Here is a 22,759-nt window from a genome sequence, read left to right as displayed (position 1 = left end):
ATGTTATGACACTGAGACGATGTCAAGGAAAGTTTTTTACTGACGTTAAAAAACAAAAAAGGAAATTGAACACAAAAAAACTGTTTGATAATGTTACAGCTGAGAAACTCAAAGGCTAGGAGTTTGAGTTACAATTGCCACCCAGACTTTAACTGAGCCTGCAGCATTTAGGATCCTCTTCTAGAAGATCCATAGTTGTGGGAGATGAAATATAACAATGAAAAAATGTATTCTACAATTGGAATAAGCAATTCATTGTACATATGTACCATCATCCAGTGTGATTTCATGACAGGACATATAGCATATGTGACCAGGGATATATTCAATCATTGTAATACAAGAAAAACATCCCAAATGTATGTTGAATTGTGCACAGTACAGCTCCAGGCAAAGATCTCTTCTTCAAAGGGCTCACCATGGATGTAATTCCAAAATGCTGCCTTTAGCTATAAATTAAATCTAAGACAAGCTTCAAATAAAATGCTTATTAAATGACAAACCCAGTTTTGCTTGATGCTTTTTACTGTAATTAGAGTATCATACACGTCAATAGGTTTTTCCCCTTTTGCCAACTTATCTGCGGTATTAGTAATTATTTTTATGATTATTTCACTCTTTACCATATAAGCAATAGAAAAAGTTAAAACTTGAATGTCTGAGATAATGTTAAACAATTACTCAAGACAAACAATTATAGAAGATTCACTATCATAAATAAAAGTTTGTTACAAAAGCCAAAAACCACAATGTCACTTTGTTCTGGAACTCACAGGCAAAACAATAAAGAGCCATGAATCTCAATGCATTTATTCAAACCAATTACAGGAAAATCTCTTTAGTTTTCTAACAAACCGTTTTCAAGTTTTGCATTGAGTGTAAATGAATATTACATTCCAGCATGGGGGAAGAGGAGGGAAGTAGACTATAATGGCTAGAGATGGAGCCTCTCTGTTGTATATATCCAGGCATACACAGCATGAATCTGGGACTGGGCCACACCAGATTAGACTGGGGGCAGGTCTACACTACCCGCCTGAATCGGCGGGTAGAAATTGATCTCTTGGGGATCGAATTATAGCGTCTCATCGGGACGCGACAATCGATCCCCGAATCGACGCTTCTACTCCACCAACAGAGGTAGGAGTAAGCGCCGTCGACGGGGGGAACCACGGAGGTCGATTTGCCGCCATCCTCACAACGGGGTAAGTCGGCTCCGATACGTCGAATTCAGCTACGCTATTCGCGTAGCTGAATTTGCGTATCTTAAATCGACCCTCCCCTCCCCCATAGTGAGGACGTAGCCTGGTACATCAAGACAGAGTCTGCCTTCAGCATTAGCCAACACCTAATGCTTCAGAGTGGGCAAACGCTGCACAAGGACTGTATTATGCACAATTGTATTATGGAAATAGTGACCATAATACAATAGCATTCAACATCCCTATGGTGGGAAGAACATCTCAACAGCCCAACACTGTGGCATTTAATTTCAAAAGGGGGAACTATGCAAAAATGAGGGTGTTAGTTAAACAGAAGTTAAAAGGTACAGTGACTAAAGTGAAATCCCTGCAAGCCGCATGGGCGCTTTTTAAAGACACCATCATAGAGGCCCAACTTCAATGTATACCCCAAATTAAGAAACACAGTAAAAGAACTAAAAAAGAGCCACCGTGGCTTAACAACCATGTAAAAGAAGCAGTGAGAGATAAAAAGACTTCCTTTAAAAAGTGGAAGTCAAATCCTAGTGAGGCAAATAGAAAGGAGCATAAATGCTGCCAAATTAAGTGCAAGAATGTAATAAGAACAGCCAAAGAGGAGTTTGAAGAACGGCTAGCCAAAAACTCCAAAGGTAATAACAAAATGTTTTTTAAGTACATCAGAAGCAGGAAGCCTGCTAAACAACCAGTAGGGCCCCTTGATGATCGAGATACAAAAGGAGCGCTTAAAGACAATAAAGTCATTGCGGAGAAACTAAATGGATTCTTTGCTTCTGTCTTCACGGCTGAGGATGTTAGGGAGATTCCCAAACCTGAGCTGGCTTTTGTAGGTGACAAATCTGAGGAACTGTCACGGATTGAAGTGTCACGAGAGGAGGGTTTGGAATTAATTGATAAACTTAACATTAACAAGTCACCGGGACCAGATGGCATTCACCCAAGAGTTCTGAAAGAACTCAAATGTGAAGTTGCGGAACTGTTAACTAAGGTTTGTAACCTGTCCTTTAAATCGGCTTCTGTACCCAATGACTGGAAGTTAGCTAATGTAACGCCAATATTTAAAAAGGGCGCTAGAGGTGATCCCGGCAATTACAGACCGGTAAGTATAACGTCTGTACCGGGCAAATTAGTCGAAACAATAGTTAAGAATAAAATTGTCCGACACACAGAAAAACAAACTGTTGAGCAATAGTCAACATGGTTTCTGTAAAGGGAAATCGTGTCTTACTAATCTATTAGAATTCTTTGAAGGGGTCAACAAACATGTGGACAAGGGGGATCCAGTGGACATAGTGTACTTAGATTTCCAGAAGCCTTTGACAAGGTCCCTCACCAAAGGCTCTTATGTAAATTAAGCTGCCATGGGATAAAAGGGAAGGTCCTTTCATGGATTGAGAACTGGTTAAAAGACAGGGAACAAAGGGTAGGAATTAATGGTAAATTCTCAGAATGGAGAGGGGTAACTAGTGGTGTTCCCCAAGGGTCAGTCCTCCCTCCATCCCAAATTTTAGTCTTTGTTCCAGCTCTTTAGATGGGTTCTTTTAGCATTCTGGATATTGTGCAAACTGTTTCATGAGAAATGCATTTTTCAAGTCTTTTATTCATGCCTCAGCAATTGGAAGTGGGATCCATTATGTAGTTGTATACTACTAAGATTGGGTAATAATTACATTTTTTTTTGCCTTACTGGCTGATAAATTATCACAATTATTTCATCAACTTTTTTCCTCTGGCAAAGAGTTGAGCACCCCTGCTTCCTCTTTCACAGAAGAAATTCTTGAATGGGAGAGCAATTCTTATGTTTCAGTGAATAATAGCTTATAAAGACAGAACACCAAGATGAGTTGTCAAAAATGTTGTAAGTGTTTTACAAAATTCTAAATCAATCATTGTTCCAACCTTACCATATATGCATGACACACATGAAAACATATGAGAGAATATGGAGATCATGGTCATGCTTACAGAAAGATGTGTGTGACCATAAGCAGCTATGAAACTGATAAATCAGTAATTTCAACTCTCTGGCTCATCTGTCAATCAATAAAACTTTTTATTTACAAGCATGCAGAATTATTGAGTTATTAAAATATGGATGCTTCTTTTATTTGATAGTTGCTGCTTTAGTATGAAATAGTAACTCTGAAGTAAAATATACAAGTGTAGGCCATACCTGATTCAGACAACAGAGGTACATGGGACAGTTTGCTTCTGGCTCTTGTTAGAGGCCGGCGGGGATAATCTTCATTATACTCCATTTCATAGTTCCCTGGCTGTGAGCCAGCGCCCTCCTCCTCACCAGCAATCCCACAGACACTCCCATTAGTCCTTTCGGTGTTTGCCTCTCCTGGAGACCCACAGTTTGGCACCGTCCTAAGTGAAAAATCTGACCCAGTGCTATTTGGTCCATTCCGAGTGCAGGCGCCACTAGTGGATGGGCACTCCCCATCAGAGCACCCACTAATCCTCCTTTGTGGCTCCTGCTGCCTATAGCAGGAGCACCTGGAGCAAATGGCACCCTCCTCACTGTCTCTCTCATTGGAGCCTTCGCTCTTACAAGGGGAGCAGACACACTGCCTGGATTCATCTGCAATTGTCGGACTGGTGCCAGCAGAGTGGCTATTAGCTGTCCTTGCACAATCAGGGCTTGAAGAAGCAGCACTGCAAGAGTTGGAGGTCCCTGTCGATCCAGCAGCATTAGTGCAACCTGGGTAAGAATCTTTGATTTTATTCCTTTCAGGCATGTCGCTGGCTGCTTTCATATCTGCTTTAATCTGCTCACTGGTCACTTGACAGCCTTTCTCACAGCTGCTCTCCTCAGCATGGAATTGCTTCACCTGGCCCACTTGGTTGGCATTGCACCTCTTCCGCAATGGAGTCTTGCCTTTACCGCTCACTGCTGATACAGTAACATTAAGCATGAAAGAACAATAAAGCAAGCGAATGCAAGGTTTCAATAAACACATATGGACAACATGCAGAATAGTACGCTGTAGGACAGCCAGGAGCTCAGCCGCAAAGGCAGTGGGGAGGTCAGTGAGGAACCAATATTTTGAATTAGGACTTATTCTGAAGTTGTGGGATGTTAACACTTATCCCATCGGCAGCTGAATCTCTCTAATGTCCTAGAGCTGCTCACCTCAACTGATGTACCAGGCACATCAGGAGATACACATTTGCTGGATGTGTCTAGGGCTTTCTGGAAGCAGCTCACTGGGTAAAAAGCCCAACGTGCAAGAACATGATATGGGAATGTATTTTTAGCAATTCTTAGTTCTCTTGAAAATAAGGGAATAAATGACAACTTAGAACGGATAGTGCTTCAGACTTTCAAAGCACTGTGCAATCATTAATTTACACACCTACATATGAGGTATGGTAGATAAGTTGTATTCCCATTTTACAGAGGGAAAGAGACAGAGTCAATGCAAAACCAGCATTAAAGTTCAGAAATATCTAGCTCCCAGCCCCTTGCTCAGTGTACTAGACTAGATAGCTCCCAACGGCACTGGTATCACTGGGAAAGCTTCTGCAAACAGCTCTCCAAACGTATCTTAATTCTGACTTGTAGCTATCCCCTGCTATTTCAACTCTGGGTCCCTGACCTCATTGCTACACTGTAGCTTGCCTGGGACTTCCTTTGAGTTGAAACTACTAGTCCTGTCAAAAAGTACTAAATCACTAACAATTTTGAGATGCAGATACACACCAACTACTAGTGTGAAGCCACCAAATTCAATCTTACTTCTGAACTAAGGCTGATGTGCGCTCAGATCTGCAGAAATGAAAGGCTAGTAGAGTACATTAAGCCAACACACCACTCAGCCCTATCCAATATAGGATTATTATTATACTGTTCAGTTAGCTAAACCCTTTCTAGTCTACAAGCCCCAGAAGAACCAGGCCATATGTACTTCATGTCAATTATCTGGCTTCCTGTATATAGAGTGTAATTCAACTTTTACTTCCTCCTCTTGCATACACACGTGGACCAATGTCCTACTCAGAGTGAGCAGATGAAGACTTCGGAAATGTTATTAAAGTCATCTGTTTTTCTGGAGACCCACAGACCCAGGATAAAGCACCTGGGTTTTAGTTCCATCTCTGCCACGGAGCCACCTTGTGACTTTTGTCAAATCACTTTACCTCTCTGTGCCTTAGTTTCCCTTTCTATCCATTGTCTGTCTTGCCTATTTAGACTATAAGCTCTTCAGGGAAGGGACAGTCTCTTGCTGTGTTTTTCCACATTGTACAACTTGGCCTCAGCCTTTATTGGAGCCTGTGGGTGTTACTGTAATACAAACAATGACAGTAACAATAATGAGCCTTGTTCCAAAGTAGAGGATCTTGAGGGATGAAAAAAGGGAGGAGTCACTTCATTCCTAAGCTATAACATTCTCTTTAAAGAGAAGACTAGATCTGGACTACTTTCTCTGGGACATTCCCAGGAAGCCTACATTATCCATTAGATGGCAGTAGCATTTCCTACTCCTCCCCTAAGCATTTGCTTGATAGTTTTTCAACATGTGACTGTAGGCACTTTGAAAGAGAGTTCATATTAGCAACACAGTTGCAAATCTGGACGTACAGATGTCTACTGTAAGCCACTGATGCAATGAATGTACCTGCAAATATGTATGAGCAGTCCTGTGCCTGCAAAAATCTGCAGCTATGCTTCTGGCATTTATGCTGTATGTCCCCATTTTACACATGTGAATGCAGCATTATGGGGATGTATCCTACTGCTCCATTCTAGGTTGTAATGGATCTGTATGACTAGTCGTTTCCTGAGGCATGGAAAAGAAGCAAAATGGGCTCTTTTAAGCTTCAGTCTCCAAATTAGGAGACTTTGCCTAGTGTAATCCAGACCTTACTAATAAGCCAACCCATACAAAATCTTTCAGACCTGACGGCTCTCTGGTTTCCACTGGATCTCTGACTTTCTCTTCTCCATCAGAGTAACTCTGTGCAATGCTGTTAGTAATGCAGGCTCTTGAGGACCCCATGTTCTCTTCTTCATCCTCACTATCCGAGTCATGGACAGTAATAGGTGCAGCTTTTACGACAGGCTGAAGGCCGCTGGGTCCTAAAACAGGAGAAGAATGCTGACAGTTCATTTACGCAAGGCAAGCACTGATTGTAGAGTGTTATAATGCAATAGTTCCTGTCTGGTGAAGTTCTGCAACAGTTTGGGAATACCATAGAAAGACCAACTCTACACTCTTTAATGTCGATCCTGCATAAAAACTCAAATGCTGCAAAAGTGATTTAAAGATGCACCATTAAAACACATTTAAAACAATCAAAGATGTTCTAATCTATCAGAAAAAGTGCTGACACAATAGGCCAGAATACTGGTTTTCTATGACACGCCTCACACTTCTGGGATACTTTGTCAAAGTATCCCAGAAGCATCTTCCACAACAGTGAGAAACTGACAATGCAGTAACTGAGGTCCTAATTTGAAAGGCATTTTGTGCTCATCCCTTAGAATTTGTGTTACTGGGAGTGCAGGACATTGGGATTATCCTCAAATCCTTTTGAAAGAGCATCCAGGGATGTCAAACTTCCACCCAGGCAACCCTCAAAGATGGGCAGAAAAGACCCCTAGTGGTGCAGCAGTCTTCCTATCAGTAACATCCCAGAGTGTCCACACTGAGTGAAAACCCATGTTCTCTGAGGGGCTCAACTCTCATGCTTCTGGCTGTTGGGACAGAGTGCTGCTAGCTGTACCAAACTGGCACAGTATATGGTACCTGTGAATAATTCAAGAAATGAACATCGGCATGAAATTTCCAGGAGCTTTTTGGAAAAACACTCCAGTGAACAGACACCCTGGTTTTGTTTTAAGCTGTTGGCATATCTACAGTGCAACGTGCTGTAAAGCAAATGGCTGGCATCAATAATTGAGACTGTCTGATGCGACTCATTAATGCAACTTAAATTAGTGCTTATACAAGATGCTCTGGCTACAACTCAACCAAAGGGGAGGAGCCCATAAACTGCAGTGGGAGGAGGCAGACCATAAATGCAAAGGCTGGAACAAGGCAAAGCAAGTAAGAATATTCATGCCTTCTGACCCTCTCATTACACTGCAGTATGAAAATTAGGCCTTAAAAAAATATTTCCTCATCAAATGAACTGCAGAAAAGTGGGGACTGTAGAGCAGACTATAAATCACAACAAGTTTATTTGCAGCATCCCACCATACCAGAGCTATTAATTCAAATGTCTCACATATCCTAGCTGAAGAAAAGTCAAGTCAGAATAGAGTCAAACTGAACTAATGAATCTTGCAACTCGAAGGATCTTGAAGTAATGATTACTTTTCCAGGATCAGAATTACCTGCTTGCTCCTCGTCAACATCCATAGGAATAACTGCTGGATTATGAGCAGAGGCCTCATTCTGACCATCCCCTGCAGCCCCTCCATCATCCTGTGCCACTTCCTCCATATCATTCAGTGCTGAAAAGATCAAGACAATAAAAATCAACCGTCAAGAAAAAGAAGCCAAAGCACATAGCTCAATATATGTAGAAGGATTTCAAGTGATAATCACACTGAAGTCACAGAGAGGCACTGTAGTGCTGTGATATCACTAACAGTAGCTGCCTTACGTCCTCACTGAGTCATGCTGAAGCCTCTCAGAGATTATTGGTTCTGTAACTTCTAGGGGATTCGGGCCCAATTCTATACTCTTGGTTTTGCTGAAGGAAGTGGCTCCTTCAGGATTCTCCATTCTTTGTCCTGAAAAGGTTCCTTGCATTACCATGACAAGTTCATCTGGTTGAGGTCTTTATGCTGCTTTCCCCAGAACATTTGTATTATTTCTGGGTAAACTGGATGGTATGCTACAAAGTAATGTGATGCAATCCCAACCCTGACCAAGGGAGCTCAAATCACAAATTAATATTTCTCTGTGGAGCAGTACAGTATGCAATCTTTAAACTGCTGGGCTAGTATCTATATTATTGTTTATCTTTAAATGACTTCTTGTTATGATAGCATAGATCAACCATTAGATTTAATACGCAGATCAAGTTTGCGTCTTATGGATAGATACTAAATAGAGGAGATAAAGAGGGTAGCCTTCAAACTATGGAGTTAAAGAGTGTCTTTCAATACACATTCACTTTTTGCCTACAGTCCTGTGCAAATGGCAATGCAAAATATGACCATTTCTTTCAGAGGCTCACAAAAGATCAGTGGTTACCCTCAGCTGCAATCTGCTGCTCTTCCACCTGCCCATCTTGCCGCAGCTCGTTCTCCTCGTTCTGGTCATTTGGGTGTTGATGGTTGTTGTGATGGATGTTGGGGTTGTTGTTGTTCTGGTGGTTGTTGTTGTTGTCGTTATCATTGTTGGAGTTCTGATTACTGACTAGGGCAGATGAAACACCAATCCCTGTGCCAGCACTCAGGCCCACACGAGCACAGCCCTGAAATAAACAAAAACACAAAAAGATTCTAAATTACTGATGTCAAATCTCCACAATCTATCCTAACATTGATACAAAACCATTGTATCAATACTGTCATATTTGTGGTTGGGCAGTATGTGTGTAGATATGGAGAAGAATCTGCTCACAGAACTTTCTGTACTTACATTGCATATTTGGTTGCCAAATTTACACCTTTCCCCTTTTAAACTGGCATTAAAAATGTAAAGTTCAATAGCACAGTCTTATGGTAAGAAGTTGTAATGCATAGGTCATAGGATCAGAGAAGCTAGAAATGAAAGAAAATCTAGTAGAAGAGTTTGTATTTCCTTTCCAGAGCAGGATGGGCACTAGACAGAGGACAGATATTAAGATGATGCTACTGTTGATTTTCTAGTAAAAAACAAAAACATATAAAGGTTTCTGGAATAATCTTATCATTAAGAAGTATTTAGTACGTTGCCACAGTTGTGAAAATTGTTATTAGAAGACATTTAACAGTTTGGGGGGGGAGGGAGGGAATGAGGAGGGGAGACAAAAATCAGAGAATCTATATATGAAAGTATTCACATACATGAAGGAATAGTACCACAAATTTACCATGCTACAAAATCATAAGAATACTTAGTACAATGTGCAATTCTCTCAATACAAAAATAAGTCTCATGCAAAAAAATAAAAAAAATAAATAAAATATCCAAAATAGCCATGAAAACCCTAATAAAAATTCGGACAGTACATCTAAACCTTCTTTTCTGAGGACAACAAAATATTCAATCATTAGTACCACATTCCACCACTACTGCTGTCTGCAAATGGATACAACTGTTCTTCATTGAATTTCACAGATTCATAGATCATAAGGCCAGCAGGGAAAACTGTGATACTCTGGTTTGACCTGAATAATATAAGCCATAGAACTTCAGAGCATATCTTTTAGAGAAACATCTTTCATGGCAATCGTATTCCTAAGTCACTCACTGAACTATTTAATTAATTATAACTATAAAAAACATGTACCTTAACAGAACTCTGGTATATTTCAGATGCCCTAGCAACAATTTAAAAAACCAAACCTCAAAATTTACCTTAGGAGGTTCCCGGAACATCTGGTCCAGAGAGATAAACTCCAAGCTTGGCAGTAATTCAATGAACTGACTAAAAGAATCTAGCTTTATTGCATGGCATCGCACCAGGGTGAGGTCAACTAGCCGGGTCCATCTTGAATGATCTGTGGAAGGAGAGAGATATATACTCCTTGAAGGATTTCAAGCCTCTTATCTTGGGGCGAAGGACCTGTCTGGTTTTAAGATTAAGCTAGATAAGTTTATGGAGGGAATGGTTTAATGGAAAAACATGATTTTAGTCAAAGGAATACCGTGCCATGGCAGGTAAATAGTATAATGGCTAACAAGGGTCTGGCTGGAGAATCTTGCCTACATGCTCGGGGTTTTACTGATCGCCATATTTGGGGTCGGGAAGGAATTTTCCTCCAGGGTAGATTGGCAGAGGCCCTGGAGGTTTTTCGCCTTCCTCCGCAGCATGGGGCAGGGATCGCTAGCGGGAGGATTCTCTGCCAATTGAAGTCTCTAAGCCACAGGATTTGGGGACTTTAACAGCAGAGTCAAGGGAAAGGGTAGGGACGGCTTTGTGGCCTGCATCATGCAGGGGGTCAGACCAGATGATCAAAATGGTCCCTTCTGACCTTAAAGTCTATGAGTCTATTAGAACTTTTGCAGATTTGAGACGGTTAGCCTTCCATTACCACCGCTCTGACAGTTGAAGTTTATCAGCATCATTGGGGTTCCAAATTTCTGCATCTCCATATTTGTTTATCGTGGGACAATAGTTAGCAGAATTATGGAAAACCTTCCATCATTATTAGGGCTCTCTCTCTGTTTGGGGTTTTCTTTGCCCTACCAGTATTTTAAAATGACGCCGACTGGGGAAAGGGATAATTCTGGTGTCCGCTAACGGTGTTACTTTCATCATTCTGTAACCAGTCTGAATACAGCCAACATCTATAATGACTGTTCACGACCTATATGAAAAGCATTTGTAGTCTCAGTCTAGCTCATAATAGACAAGGATCTGCAATCACAGGAATCACTATCGTAATTAGCACTAATTTGCACTCTCGTCAACTCTCAGGAAAGGGGACCAGAGTAGAATCAGTGATAGAGACGAAAATACACTCTCATCACCAGATGTGGTCCTGAAAAGTCAGAGTTCAAGCACAATGAAGCATCGTGAACACTTTTGAATTGGACTATCCATATTAAATGGGTATGTTATTTTATATGATGCACTATTCTACTATATTTCTCACTTACTAATTTGCAAACATCAATCATTCCTAACTACTATACCAATCTACAGTGCAAATTAACAATATTCTGCTTGTGTGTATACATTATATACACACACAGAAGGCATGACATTCAACTACCAAATCTTTAAAAAAAAAATCTGACCATTTCTTGGTCTCAAATGTTTCCTTAAATTGCAGGTTTATGATGTTCATTTACTGAAAGGAGTTTAACTACAAATCTTCATCCTGATGTGAGGCGTTCACACTGTATCTTCCAAAAGCATTCAATACCTGTGATCCAATTGTTTGGGTTGTGCAGATGTGGGCAGTTGTACACGACCAGATACTTGATGCAAGAGAATACTTCATTTACAGCCTTCATTCCAATGTCTGTGATGATTCCTGGATTTTCAACCACATCAGCCAAGCCATACTTTACCAAGTCCCCATTAGTCATTTTGCCTATAGAAAGACAATAGAAGATTTCAGCAATCTGCCGCTTCAGAAGTTGCAGCCTTTTAGATAAGCCTTTTCTGAATTCCATACTGTAATCCCATTTGACACAAAGACCAGAATATTACTTTCATTAGACAAAGCAAAGTCTCTGTCCAGTTACAATGGAAGTTTCAGGGGGTACAGAAAAAACATATCTAACTATACGACACAAGATTCAAGAGCAATAATTATTTATATTCTTTTAAAAGCAAGTCTTAGAAAAATACACCAAAACTATCAATTTGCATTATCCTAACCTTAACCCTCCCCAGGTAATTTAAGAATTTTTTTTAAAAATGTTCATACATTGTAGTAAAAACTCATCAACATATCCCAGATGAAGGGTTTCAAACTGTGGGAACTCCAGTTCTGCCATCTTCAGTGCAGAAAAGACACCATCTTTGGTCAGGGAAGGTTGAATTCGCACTTCATGCAACCTAAAAGCAATCAAGTATAGTTCACATTCAAGGTGAGATGCAACAAAGCACTGTTTAGTACAGAAAACATCTGAGTGAATGCCTCTGTTCCACTCTAGGCAGTAAAATGAAAACATTTATTTGACAATTGTGAAATCCAGTGGATACCTGTATCCTTCCGTGACAGTATTTTGCAGTTATACAGCGAGGAACTTCAAGCAATTTATAAACACAATTAAGCCTCATACAAACATGTGAGGAAAATACTATTATACTCATTTTACAGATGACAAAGTGCAGTGACTTGGCTCAGGCCACAGAACAAGTCAGTGACAGACCTAATAACAGAACCCAGGCATGGTAACTCCCAGTCCTTTCCTCTAGCCATTTGGTATTCTTATTATAGACTGTAAAAGTTCACATGGGTTTTCTCAAACATTTAAAACATCTTGTTCTTCAAACATTGGGAATTTATTAAGTTACCTAAACAACTGTGATTTGAAGAGAGAGAAACCAGAAAGGAAAGACAACGGCTGGGGAAGGCAAGTACCTTCGTGCAGCAGTTATGATGAGGTAGCCAAGATCCACTTCAAGAGCATTCTTGCAAGCTCCCAAAACTATAGTGTGCAAATTCCTAAAACCACCTGATAAGGGGAAAGAAAAGCAAAATTTCACTTTAGTGAATGGGTTGTGGCATTAAAACATTACTCACTTTCCTGGTGTTATTTTACCAATGCACTATTGCAATTAACAAGAATACATGCCATTTTTAAGCAAATTAATATAAGCTTCCTTATGTTGACACCTACTGGTAGGAGGTAGCCCTGACTACCACAACAGAAGCTTCTCAAGAAGCTATTTTTAAAAAAAATAAAAGTGACCTTCTTCCAAATTATTTCTGCCACTTCTACCCTCTAGAATGGGGGTGGCCAACCTGAGCCTGAGAAGGAGACAGAATTTATCAATATACATTGCCAAAGAGCCACAGTAATACATCAGCAGCCTCCCATCAGCTTCCCCCTCCCCCCGCTGCCGGCTCCCAGCGCCTCCCGTCCACCGGCAACTCTGCTGATCAGCGCCTCCCCCTCCCTGCACCTCCCGATCAGCTGTTTAGTAGCGTGCAGGAGGCTCTGGGGGTGAGGGGGAGAAGCGAGGGCACGGCAGGCTCAGGGGAGGGGGCAGGAGTGGGGGCAGGGCCTGTGGCAGAGTCAGGGGTTGAGCAGTGAGCACCCCCCGGCACATTGGAAATTTGGCACCTGTAGCTCCAGCCCCAGAGTCGGTGCCTATACAAGGAGCCGCATATTAACTTCTGAAGAGCCACATGTGGCTCCGGAGCCACAGGTTGCCCACCCCTGCTCTAGAAAGTGAAATGACAGTAAAGATTGACATTTGGTTGGAATGTCAAAAGGTAGCAAGCAATTCTTTAATAGTTTCCATTGTTATAGAAATATATAATTTCAATTTAACTTAGCTTTTATTTGTTTTCAGTGTTAGTATACAAAAATGTGTCACTAAAGCATATAGTTATACATATAAGATTAAAACAATATCCAAAATAAAATAGAAGTCCATTATTAACACCCTTTGAACTCAGCTAAAAGCATACTAGTGAAAGAACAAACTGTAGAATAAGAGCGTTACCCATCAGGTGCCCTAGGTAATTTTGTTCTATTCTTCCAGGCAGTAGGAAGTTGTATACCTGATCTCCAGCTATCTTCTACAACATGCTGGATAAGTCCTCCAAGAAAAGGAACTCGAACCAGTTCTAAATGCTCCAGGTTTCGGGCAGAAGCCAAACCCGTCACTAAAGGGACATATTTCAAAGAATTTGTGGGTCCTGCAGAGAAAAAGAATCTTCTGATAGGGAACATATACACAGAAAGTTGCTTATTTAATTATATTGAACATATCATCCAAATAATGCAGCCATCAGATACGCCAACCTGCATGTGCTCAGTTCAGCAAGTAATCAGAACTAAGAACTAGAGGTGTTCTCCTATTAATGTAACAACTCAATACAGCATAGGATATTTTTTTCTCAATATGGAACATGAAATAAAGCCTTTGATTGCTTCTGGAGTACTGCATGATGGGCAATCCCAAGACCTTATCTGCATTAGAAAACTTAGTAAACTTACTACAGCAACTGCCAGCAATGGTGCAGCTGTACAGGTGTAAGTGCTATGGTAGACAGGGCTAAGGCATTTTTTACCATCATGTTATGAAACCTGTTCTGAGCTAGTGTCCTTTAGTAGTCTAGCACTAATGCAGTTGCAATATCATTAGTATAGGTACTAGTTTTTTCCTATATAGACGCATCCCTTCCCCAGAAGGATTCTCTTTTCTCTTACCTGCACAGTTCCTCATGACAAAAGTGCGTAAGCTGATACAAAGAAAATCTTTAAAGGGCTGTGGTTTGGTGAGCCTCACCCACTTCAAATAAAGATGCCTCAGCATTGGGATACAAGGAATTTCAGGGACATTTACCCCTAAAATACAGAACAACAACAACAAAATCAAATCAGGTCCCACATTAAACAAACTTTCAGATGTCAACTGTAGAATGAATCTCTCAGGGCACGTCTACACTACAAAATTAAGTCAACCTAGGTTAGGTCGGCATACAGCTGCCACAGAAATTACATCGTTTGTGCGTGTCTACAGTTTGCTCCTTGTGTTGGCTGTGCACGTCCTCACCAGGAGCATTTGTACTGTTTGAACTGTCAATGTGGGACAGCTTCTGAAAGCCAGCAACAGTCAGTGTAAGCAATGCAGTGTCTATACTGACACTGCGTCAACCTAATTACATCAATACTGATTCTATGCCTCTCATGGAGGTGGAGTTATTAAGTTGGTGTAGTGGGCGAGTTACGTCAGCTGGAGCGGAATTTTAGTATAAACACTTATAGAGTTAGGTCAATATAAGCTGCCTTGTGTCGACCTAATTCTGTAGAGTAGACCAGGGCTCAGGGTAATTAGAGAAACCAGATGGGTGAGGTGATATCTTTTATTGGACCAATTTCTGTTGCTGAGAGTCAAGCTTTCGAGCTTACACAGAGCTCTTCTTCAGGTCTGGGAAACTCCCTCAGGCTGTGTCTACACAAGCAACTTATGTCGATATAACTACGTCACTCAGCGGTGCGGAATATCCACCTCTGAAGCGACGCAGTTATACCAACCTAACTCCTGGTGTAGGCAGCACTATGTTGACAGGAGGGCTTCTCTGGTCGACATAACTACTGCCTCTTGGGGAAGTGAATTACCTACACTAACAGGAGAAACCCTAGCGTCGGCATAAGTAGCAACTTCACTGAAGTGTTACAGTGGCACTGCTACAGCCTTTGAAGTGTAGACAAACCCTCAGAGTGGTCACAGCTAAATTCAAGATGGAACAGATTGTTTAGCATACGTAGTTAACACATATTTCAAGGGACCATACAAGTGAAGTGGCCTGTTAACACCCTTCCAGTCATTAAGGGTGGGGGAGAAGCAGGAGGGTAGGGATTGTAAAGTGGGTTATAGATTGTTGTAATAAACCATTAATCCAGTGTCTCTAATCAGTCCATGATTTTTAGTGTCTAACAACACATCTCTCAGGGTAAATGATTTTGACTTTGATGGCGGGCACTTACACCCATCTCTACAGATTGCGCCCCAAGAGCAAATGGAACACTTCAAAAACTATGGGCCCTTGAACTGGGAATTCACCACCATAGGCACCAACTTTCTCCAGCGCCGGTGGGTGCCCGCGCCCCCAACCCTTTTCCCCGCCCCGGCCCCACCCCCATTCCCAAAGTCCCCGCCCTAACTCTGCCCCCTCCCTGCCCCATTGGATCCCTTCCCCAAATCCCTGCCCTGGCCCCGCCTCTTCCCCCAGCACGCCACATTCCCCTCCCTCCCCACTCCGCGAATCAGCTGTTTTGCGGCGCAAGCGCTGGGAGGGAGGGGGGAGAAGCAGGACGCGGCGGCGCGCTCACAGAGAAAGTGGAGGTAAGCTGGAGCGGGGGGGGGGGAGCTGCCGGTGGGTGCTGAGCACCCACCAATTTTTTTCCGTGGATGCTCCAGCTCTGGAGCACCCATGGAATCTGCACCTATGTTCACCATCATCTGTCAACACAGTCACACTGGAGTTTGCGCTCTGGACCTCTGCTGGCCTAGAGTCAAACATAGGTTCCAGATTATGCAGCATTTCAAATCTTTTAAGTTCATTTGTATCTATGGCAACTACTTCACCAATAAACTCTTACCTACTAAGTGTAATGTCTGAATTTTAGCTCCTATAGGAATTTTCAGTTTGTTTTCAGGCGGGATTGGAAAAGCACCATTACGATTACGAAACTTCCCTAAAATATGAACTTGTGGCATGTATGTCCAAATGGCTTCCACCAGCTCCAAATGAGAGGTCTCAACACCCTGGATAAAAGTACAACAGTAAGCAAAGGTAAGGGTCCAATTACCATATTAAGCAACAATAATATTTCTCTTAACCAAGTAAACTTCTCGGTAATGCTCAGAGCTTGATGCAATGCATTAATTTACTTGAAATTTGCAGAGCCATTTGCCTTAAAAGCAGAAGTGGTCATAGGAAACTACTTAATTAGCTGCAATGCTGCTGTAATTCATGGCCTGATCTTGAGAGATGCTGAGTACCTGTAACTCCCATTGAAGTGACTACAAAAAAAACAGCACCCACTTGTAAACTAGCAGCACATTTTGTAAACGTTTACTTCAGCTGCCATCAAAGCAAGACAAGGATTAAATGCACACTACTGCATCCTAGCAAGAAGATACAACATTGAGTTTTTTATCCCAACCATCTCTTTCCTCTGCAGCCTTATCAAGGATCATAATATCAACTGATGAAAGGCATTTATCTTTTCAACCTGCACACTTACCAGCAGATTTGGGCAGGCCTGCAAGGCCTCTAGCACTCCAGGAATGCTGAAAGCTTCATGGCCACGGACTCTGCGCCTTTCAAGGTACCTGGGGTGAAGACCATAGAGTTGTTCAATGTCTGGCATCTTCCTCAGCAACGTTAGGAAACTGGAATCAGTGAAACCTATGAGGAGGACACAAGTTTTGAATTTCTTGTGACAGTAAACATCTAGCTGTACGGACAGAACTTATGCTGCAATTCTCTGTGTATAGTAAAAGAAAATTCCTCAGCCCTCCAATGCCAGAAGAGGTAGTAGATATAATAGATGGTTTCCATCCCCAGCTTCTATGAACTAATATTCTATATATTCTGTTGCCTTTATATCATTCAGAGCAGCTGTCAAAACTACAGGGCTAGCTGCATTTCTGTCCTCTCTCAGTGCACCTCCATGAGTGTCAGGCCTCATCCATTTATCTTCCCCTGGGGGGGAATCCCATTATTCTCCCACTCTTAGATGAGGCCCTGGTCTACAGGACCCCATGTATCAACAGTGCTAACTCAGCAGGTCTGAGGGTTTTGGTACCTGTAGTTTTTCCCTTTGAGAATCTGTGACCAGCGGTGAATACAGTAATCAGACAGCCTTCTTAAACCAAAGTACTGATTAGTCATAACAGTAGGAACAAAATACAAGAGAAAAAGGATTTAAAAACAATAAAGTCTGTATACATGTATCTCTCATCTCGACATCCTCCTGACAGGAACCCGTTAGTCTAACTTCCCAGACACTACAACCTCTGGAGTGTCACTCACCATAGCTCTCCTCTCCCTCATCCCCAGTGTATCTTTAAATCCAGTGCAGGTCTTACTGTTCAGAAGCTTGCTCCTCCCACCCCTGACAAATTCAATGGGTGAGCTCAGCAAGCGGGTGGAGGTAGAACGTCCAAGTGAATGGCTCTTGCACTGACCTTGAAGCGTTGGCAGATGAAGTCGTACTCTTTCTTACCTGCGTGCAAACAGCTTCTTCTTGAATTACCCCATGTATTCATACAGTAAACCCCCTTACAACAAACATACATTATTTATAAGTTGTTACAGAGCAGCCCCATTTTCATCACCGTAGTATTCAACAAACATACAGGCAGGGTTTTCAAAAATACCGAAGGGAGGAAGGCACCAACTACACCTCTACCCTGATATAACGTGACCCGATATAACATGAATTCTGAACGCAGTAAAGCAGTACTCTGGGGGCGTGGGGAGGACGGGGCTGTGCACTCCGGCGGATCAAAGCAAGTTCGATATAACGCGGTTTCACCTATAACGCGATAAGATTTTTTGACTCCTGAAGACAGCGTTATATCAAGATAGAGGTGTACCACTGAAAGTCAGTGAGCAGTAAGCACTTACCTTTCTTGGCTGCTTTCGAAAAGCCCATCCCTTATGTCAGTGTATAAATGATATCAGCTCAGCTAGGTCTCATCAATACCTCATTAACATAATACCCACATGAAGTGTACTACTTACCAGTGGGCATGTATTCCCACCAGCGGCCTGCACAGAGGTCCACGACCTTCACCACTCTCAGGTACAGAGTCACCGCTTCCTTCAGCTTCCGGGAGAGACATTCCATGCACATGATGTCCTGCAGGGGAAGGTACCTTTGGGATGGAAAGAAACTCTGTTCATCAAAGACTTTAGTTCATTTTCTCTCATACCAAATAACATCCAGAGAATTACTCTACAAACCCAGACATTCCTAACATCTAGAAAAGTATGGATTCAAATGAGATTTTTCAGATAGTACTGTAGCAACCTATGTAACGTGGCTAGGCAGAAGGGGTATGTAACGTGGCTAGGCAGAAGGGGTATGTAACGTGGCTAGGCAGAAGGGGTATGTAACGTGGCTAGGCAGAAGGGGTAGCATTTTGTTCATCAGGCAGCCAATGCACTTAAGGTAAAAAACAGAACAGTAGCCTTGTCATGTCGATAAGGGTCTGAGGTAGAGACGGGAGACTCTGGGATGCTTTAGAACATGTAGGACCTATTTCATTTCTTGCAAAGTTGCCATTCACGGAGATCCGGAAACTTTATAGCTTTAAAGTGTGCATTCTAATTCTCTAGTTCATTGTAAATTGGGATCCGTTTAGCAGCAGCTGCCACTGCATTAGCACCACAAACATACTTGCAATCTGTGTGACATTTTAAACTTGTCAGCAAGATATTGACATGCCAGTCACAGATACTCTTAGACTTTGAATAATGTAAAATTGTAGTTAGAGTATTCCATTTATTTTTAAAATAGAATGAAGCATTTGACTAAAACTCTCAGTGGCAGGGTCAATGCTGCTCCAATATACCCAGACATGCATCACTGCATCTCTTGTAATGTATGCACAGTAACTGAATTTTATCAGAGACATTGTAGTGCATGGCTGCACACCTTTGAGCACGATCATGCATAAAACCTGTAGGAAAGATTGAACAGCAAGACTGCAGTGCTAATAGTACAGGAATCTGTATGAGTGAAACAAAGATATGCAACAAATTTTAGACATTCATCTACAAGGTATAAAAAGATAGAATGAATATTATAAGGCAAATTGTTATCTATCATCAGTGTACACTTGCAGACTTTTTTTAGTCAAGCTTAACTTAAAAAATAAAAGATATAATGTTTCTCTGCTCTTTTGCTTGCTTCTACATGATACTAATAGCAATTTTCACATAAGTTAGTTTTCAGGGTACATGACTACATCAAGGAATATGAAGCATGTTTCTCTGGAGAGGTAACTTATATAGTGCCACCTATGTGCTTAGTTTTAACAAAACAAAAAAAGGTAGAGTTCCACAAGAAAGAAATTCCATACATTTCCTTTGTATTGTCCAGCAAAACCTCATCCACAAATACTGAGGTCTAAATTTAATTCCCATCTGTACTGGTGGTACAGCTAGTATTTTCTGAATGCCTGTCATTTGATTTTTATTAACAGATACCAAAGTGGAAGGGATGGGGAGACAAAAAATACAGCTTCTTACCTAAAGATATGGCAAAGTACTTCATGTGAGAGCTGGTTCATATAATCTTTTGGCTCATCTAGTTTGGTAGTTTCAGAGACTTCCCTACTCATGCAGCACGGTTTCACATTTTTCCGTCGAGGCCCCATATTTGCAATGATTTCTGATTAAAAGGATCAATTTTTACAATGTTATACAAATTCAGTGCAACTGAAAGACAAAAGGTGGGAGAAAGGGTACAGAGTAATGAACATTAGTTTACAGAAGGACTCAACAAATTCTGCCACTAAAAATTAACTCTAGAATGCCATTATCCAAATGAATCAACTAAAAAGTGGAAGGATTGTTCTGGCAAGATATAAATCAATCTGCTTGAATGAAGACTAACTAGAAAGTCTCTTTGAACTAAGTAAAATTAGTAAACAGAATACCACCTGGATCTCTTATGTAAATATCCCAGTAATTTAATTATAAGTCACTTCTGTAGTAGCCTTTTTCTAATTTAGAAAACAATAAAATGTCTCTGGAATTGCCATCCACATATCAATGAGCAAAGACATCTCATGGAAAAATAGATCAGGCAATTACTAACCAAAGTGGACACATTTCAGTGTACTAGGTCCAATCCAAAAGGAAATTATTCTGTCCTAAAAAGGAAAGGCTCTTACAATCTTGCTTAAAGTTCTTAACTCAGCAATGCTGCATACATTTAATCTCTCTCTATTTTTATTGTTAAATTTGTAGCTTACTATATTTCTGTAAATGTTGTTTCACCATAATTTTATATCTAATGTGCAATTTTCTGCTACTGAAATAATCCAAACCAAATGTTAGCAGTTTTGGCATCCATTTGTTTAGTTTTAAAGAAAAAGTGCCATGTTTAATAACTCTAAGTTGACACCTCACAGAGATGAATGGCATGAGGTAGGAAGAGTTCACATCCTTGCTACTGCTGCTGTTTAGTTCAAGACTGTTTTCTGGACGGTTACGTTGACAGAGAATTGTTAAACCAGTTAACTCTATCATGGATTTAACTTTCAACACAAAGAGATTAAAACATTTTAGTAATGAAAGTTCAGAATTTCCAGACGGCAACAAAAATTGTGTAAAGACTCCAAAACTGTGATATACACAAGTTTTGGATAGCCTATATTTTCTCCTGATCATGATGGTAAATTATTATTTTTATGAAAGATTATTTTGTTCAATTTAATTCAATTAATACAAAACTATTTGTGGGGGTCTTTCCCACAACAAGAAAATGATTGTACAACAACCAATAATTGGCAGGAAGACTCAGGGCAGGTGGACATGAAGAAACTTTGAGTTAACTTTTTTAAGCTGACTAGATTTTAAGTGGATTGTGTCCTCTAACATGTAAAGTGTCAACTTTCATCATTTCTCTGTGATAAGTGTTTTGTAGGAAATGTGTTTCCTAGCTTCACAATATGCAGTAACAGATTTTTCTTCAGTTTTCCACAAACTAAAATTCATCTTTTGGTTGAGACTAAACATGGAAAATTGCAACCGAGTGTGTAAAAATACGAAATTATCAAAATCATCTGTTGCAAACATTGTGGTTAATGTTACAAAACACTATATGTTGATGTTAAATGTTATCATTTAACTACATATTGTATTTCTACTGTGATTCTAGCAATAGCCACAATACAAATAGTACATTCCATGGTTTCCCCTCATTCTTTATATTCCCAATACCCGGGGTCTTTAGCTGCTCACAACCAGTTCATTTAACTGATCTTGGTTCTCTTCCTTCTTTGGTCAAGTAGTAGATGAAGGAGAATAGATTTAAAAAGGATTGAAGGGTAAAGCACTGATAAATTGTCCTAACCTGAAGTAAGTATATTTCAAAGGCAGGCTGATGGGCATATAAAGAGCATCTTATAACAGATTAGAGAAAAACTGTGTTCACCAAATGCAAGTTTTGCATGAGATCGAAAACCTCAAAACGTTATGAACATCACTGAGATCGAATGATGGAAAAAGGTTTCATTTAATAGCTAATTTGTCAGCATTCTAAATTTTGAAATCAAACAACACACACCAAGGTAATACCAACCTCCTTCCCCTCAAGAGATATTGTTAAGGGATATTTGGCCCTACATATACTGTAGGTTTTACAAAACTTAGCTTTTACAAATCCCAATATCAACAGAAATGTTTGTTTATATATCCCTCCATTATAATATTTTCAATTGAAATATTGCAGCATTGTTCAAGTGTACAAGAGAGTGAAATTGACTAGAAATTACCCATAAACAAATGTGAGATTATTCTATTTATTTTGCCCAACCTGGTAGATTACTGCATGTAGTAAATACATAACATAACCAAGGAAGATTAGGTTATAAAACTGTCAGATTAATATTAAGGTTGTTTGTAACAAATCTACTTTAATTTATGATTTTTAATGTGACAGGATCCTTTTTTAAAGCCTTCTAAATATAAGCATCTCTGTAACTATAAAATCATAGTACTGTTCTCACACGGGCCCATGAAATCACACACTCTTTACACCTCCATAAAAAGAGGAACGCACAGGCCAACTAAATATTTTATCACCAACCAACAGGCAAGGATCAGGATCCCAACTGAGCCACCTAGCACATCTTTAAGACAAGATTTCCCAAACAGGATCCAGAGACACTGGGGGACTTTGGTACAGATTTTTATAAATGGGTATCCAAGTTTTGCTATGTTATATGGATTCCAAGTGAATTTCACCATACTCCTGCAGTTGGAGGACAGACAGACAGCAGCAGAGAATGGAAAACATTTTAGTTTTATACAGAGTTTAAGATATTTCAAGGTAAAAAGAGTGTCTGATATACGATAACGCATGAAAAGGAAGATTTAAGTCAAGTAGAAGGTAAGTCAGTGGTTTGAAGTGGAGGAGGAAAACAGGGAAGAGCTCCACAGAGAAGTAAAAGAGCCACCTCCACCTGTGGAAGAGTCCAGTGCAGAAAAT

The 22,759-nt window shown here is 40.6% G+C and overlaps 1 protein-coding gene across 8 annotated transcripts in view; it reads right to left on the bottom strand.

Annotated features, from left to right (window-relative positions):
- FBXO38 (F-box protein 38) overlaps window positions 1-22,759 on the bottom strand; it is a 35,716-nt gene that overhangs the window by 11,096 nt on the left and 1,861 nt on the right. For 2 of the 8 annotated variants that reach the window (XM_005298008.4, XM_042850800.2), the window contains exons 2-15: window positions 19,792-19,980; window positions 18,280-18,413; window positions 16,775-16,938; window positions 16,127-16,292; window positions 14,231-14,368; window positions 13,579-13,716; window positions 12,430-12,523; window positions 11,770-11,900; window positions 11,260-11,430; window positions 9,746-9,888; window positions 8,435-8,657; window positions 7,567-7,686; window positions 6,127-6,306; window positions 3,394-4,119 (exon numbers count right to left, since the gene is read on the bottom strand). In XM_005298008.4, the coding sequence (XP_005298065.2) occupies window positions 3,394-4,119; window positions 6,127-6,306; window positions 7,567-7,686; window positions 8,435-8,657; window positions 9,746-9,888; window positions 11,260-11,430; window positions 11,770-11,900; window positions 12,430-12,523; window positions 13,579-13,716; window positions 14,231-14,368; window positions 16,127-16,292; window positions 16,775-16,938; window positions 18,280-18,413; window positions 19,792-19,919 (2,656 nt within the window). In that variant the 5' untranslated portion in view covers window positions 19,920-19,980. Of the gene's footprint in view, window positions 1-3,393; window positions 4,120-6,126; window positions 6,307-7,566; window positions 7,687-8,434; window positions 8,658-9,745; window positions 9,889-11,259; window positions 11,431-11,769; window positions 11,901-12,429; window positions 12,524-13,578; window positions 13,717-14,230; window positions 14,369-16,126; window positions 16,293-16,774; window positions 16,939-18,279; window positions 18,414-19,791; window positions 19,981-20,362; window positions 20,418-22,759 lie in introns of all 8 variants that reach the window. The other 6 variants (XM_065554915.1, XM_065554917.1, XM_065554916.1 and 3 more) reach the window with 6 other exon arrangements.

Source organism: Chrysemys picta, chromosome 8 (genome assembly GCF_011386835.1).
Source record: "Chrysemys picta bellii isolate R12L10 chromosome 8, ASM1138683v2, whole genome shotgun sequence".
Taxonomy (NCBI): Eukaryota; Metazoa; Chordata; order Testudines; family Emydidae; genus Chrysemys; species Chrysemys picta.
Note: the sequence above shows the minus strand (reverse complement) of the source record. Positions and strands in the feature narration are given on the sequence as shown.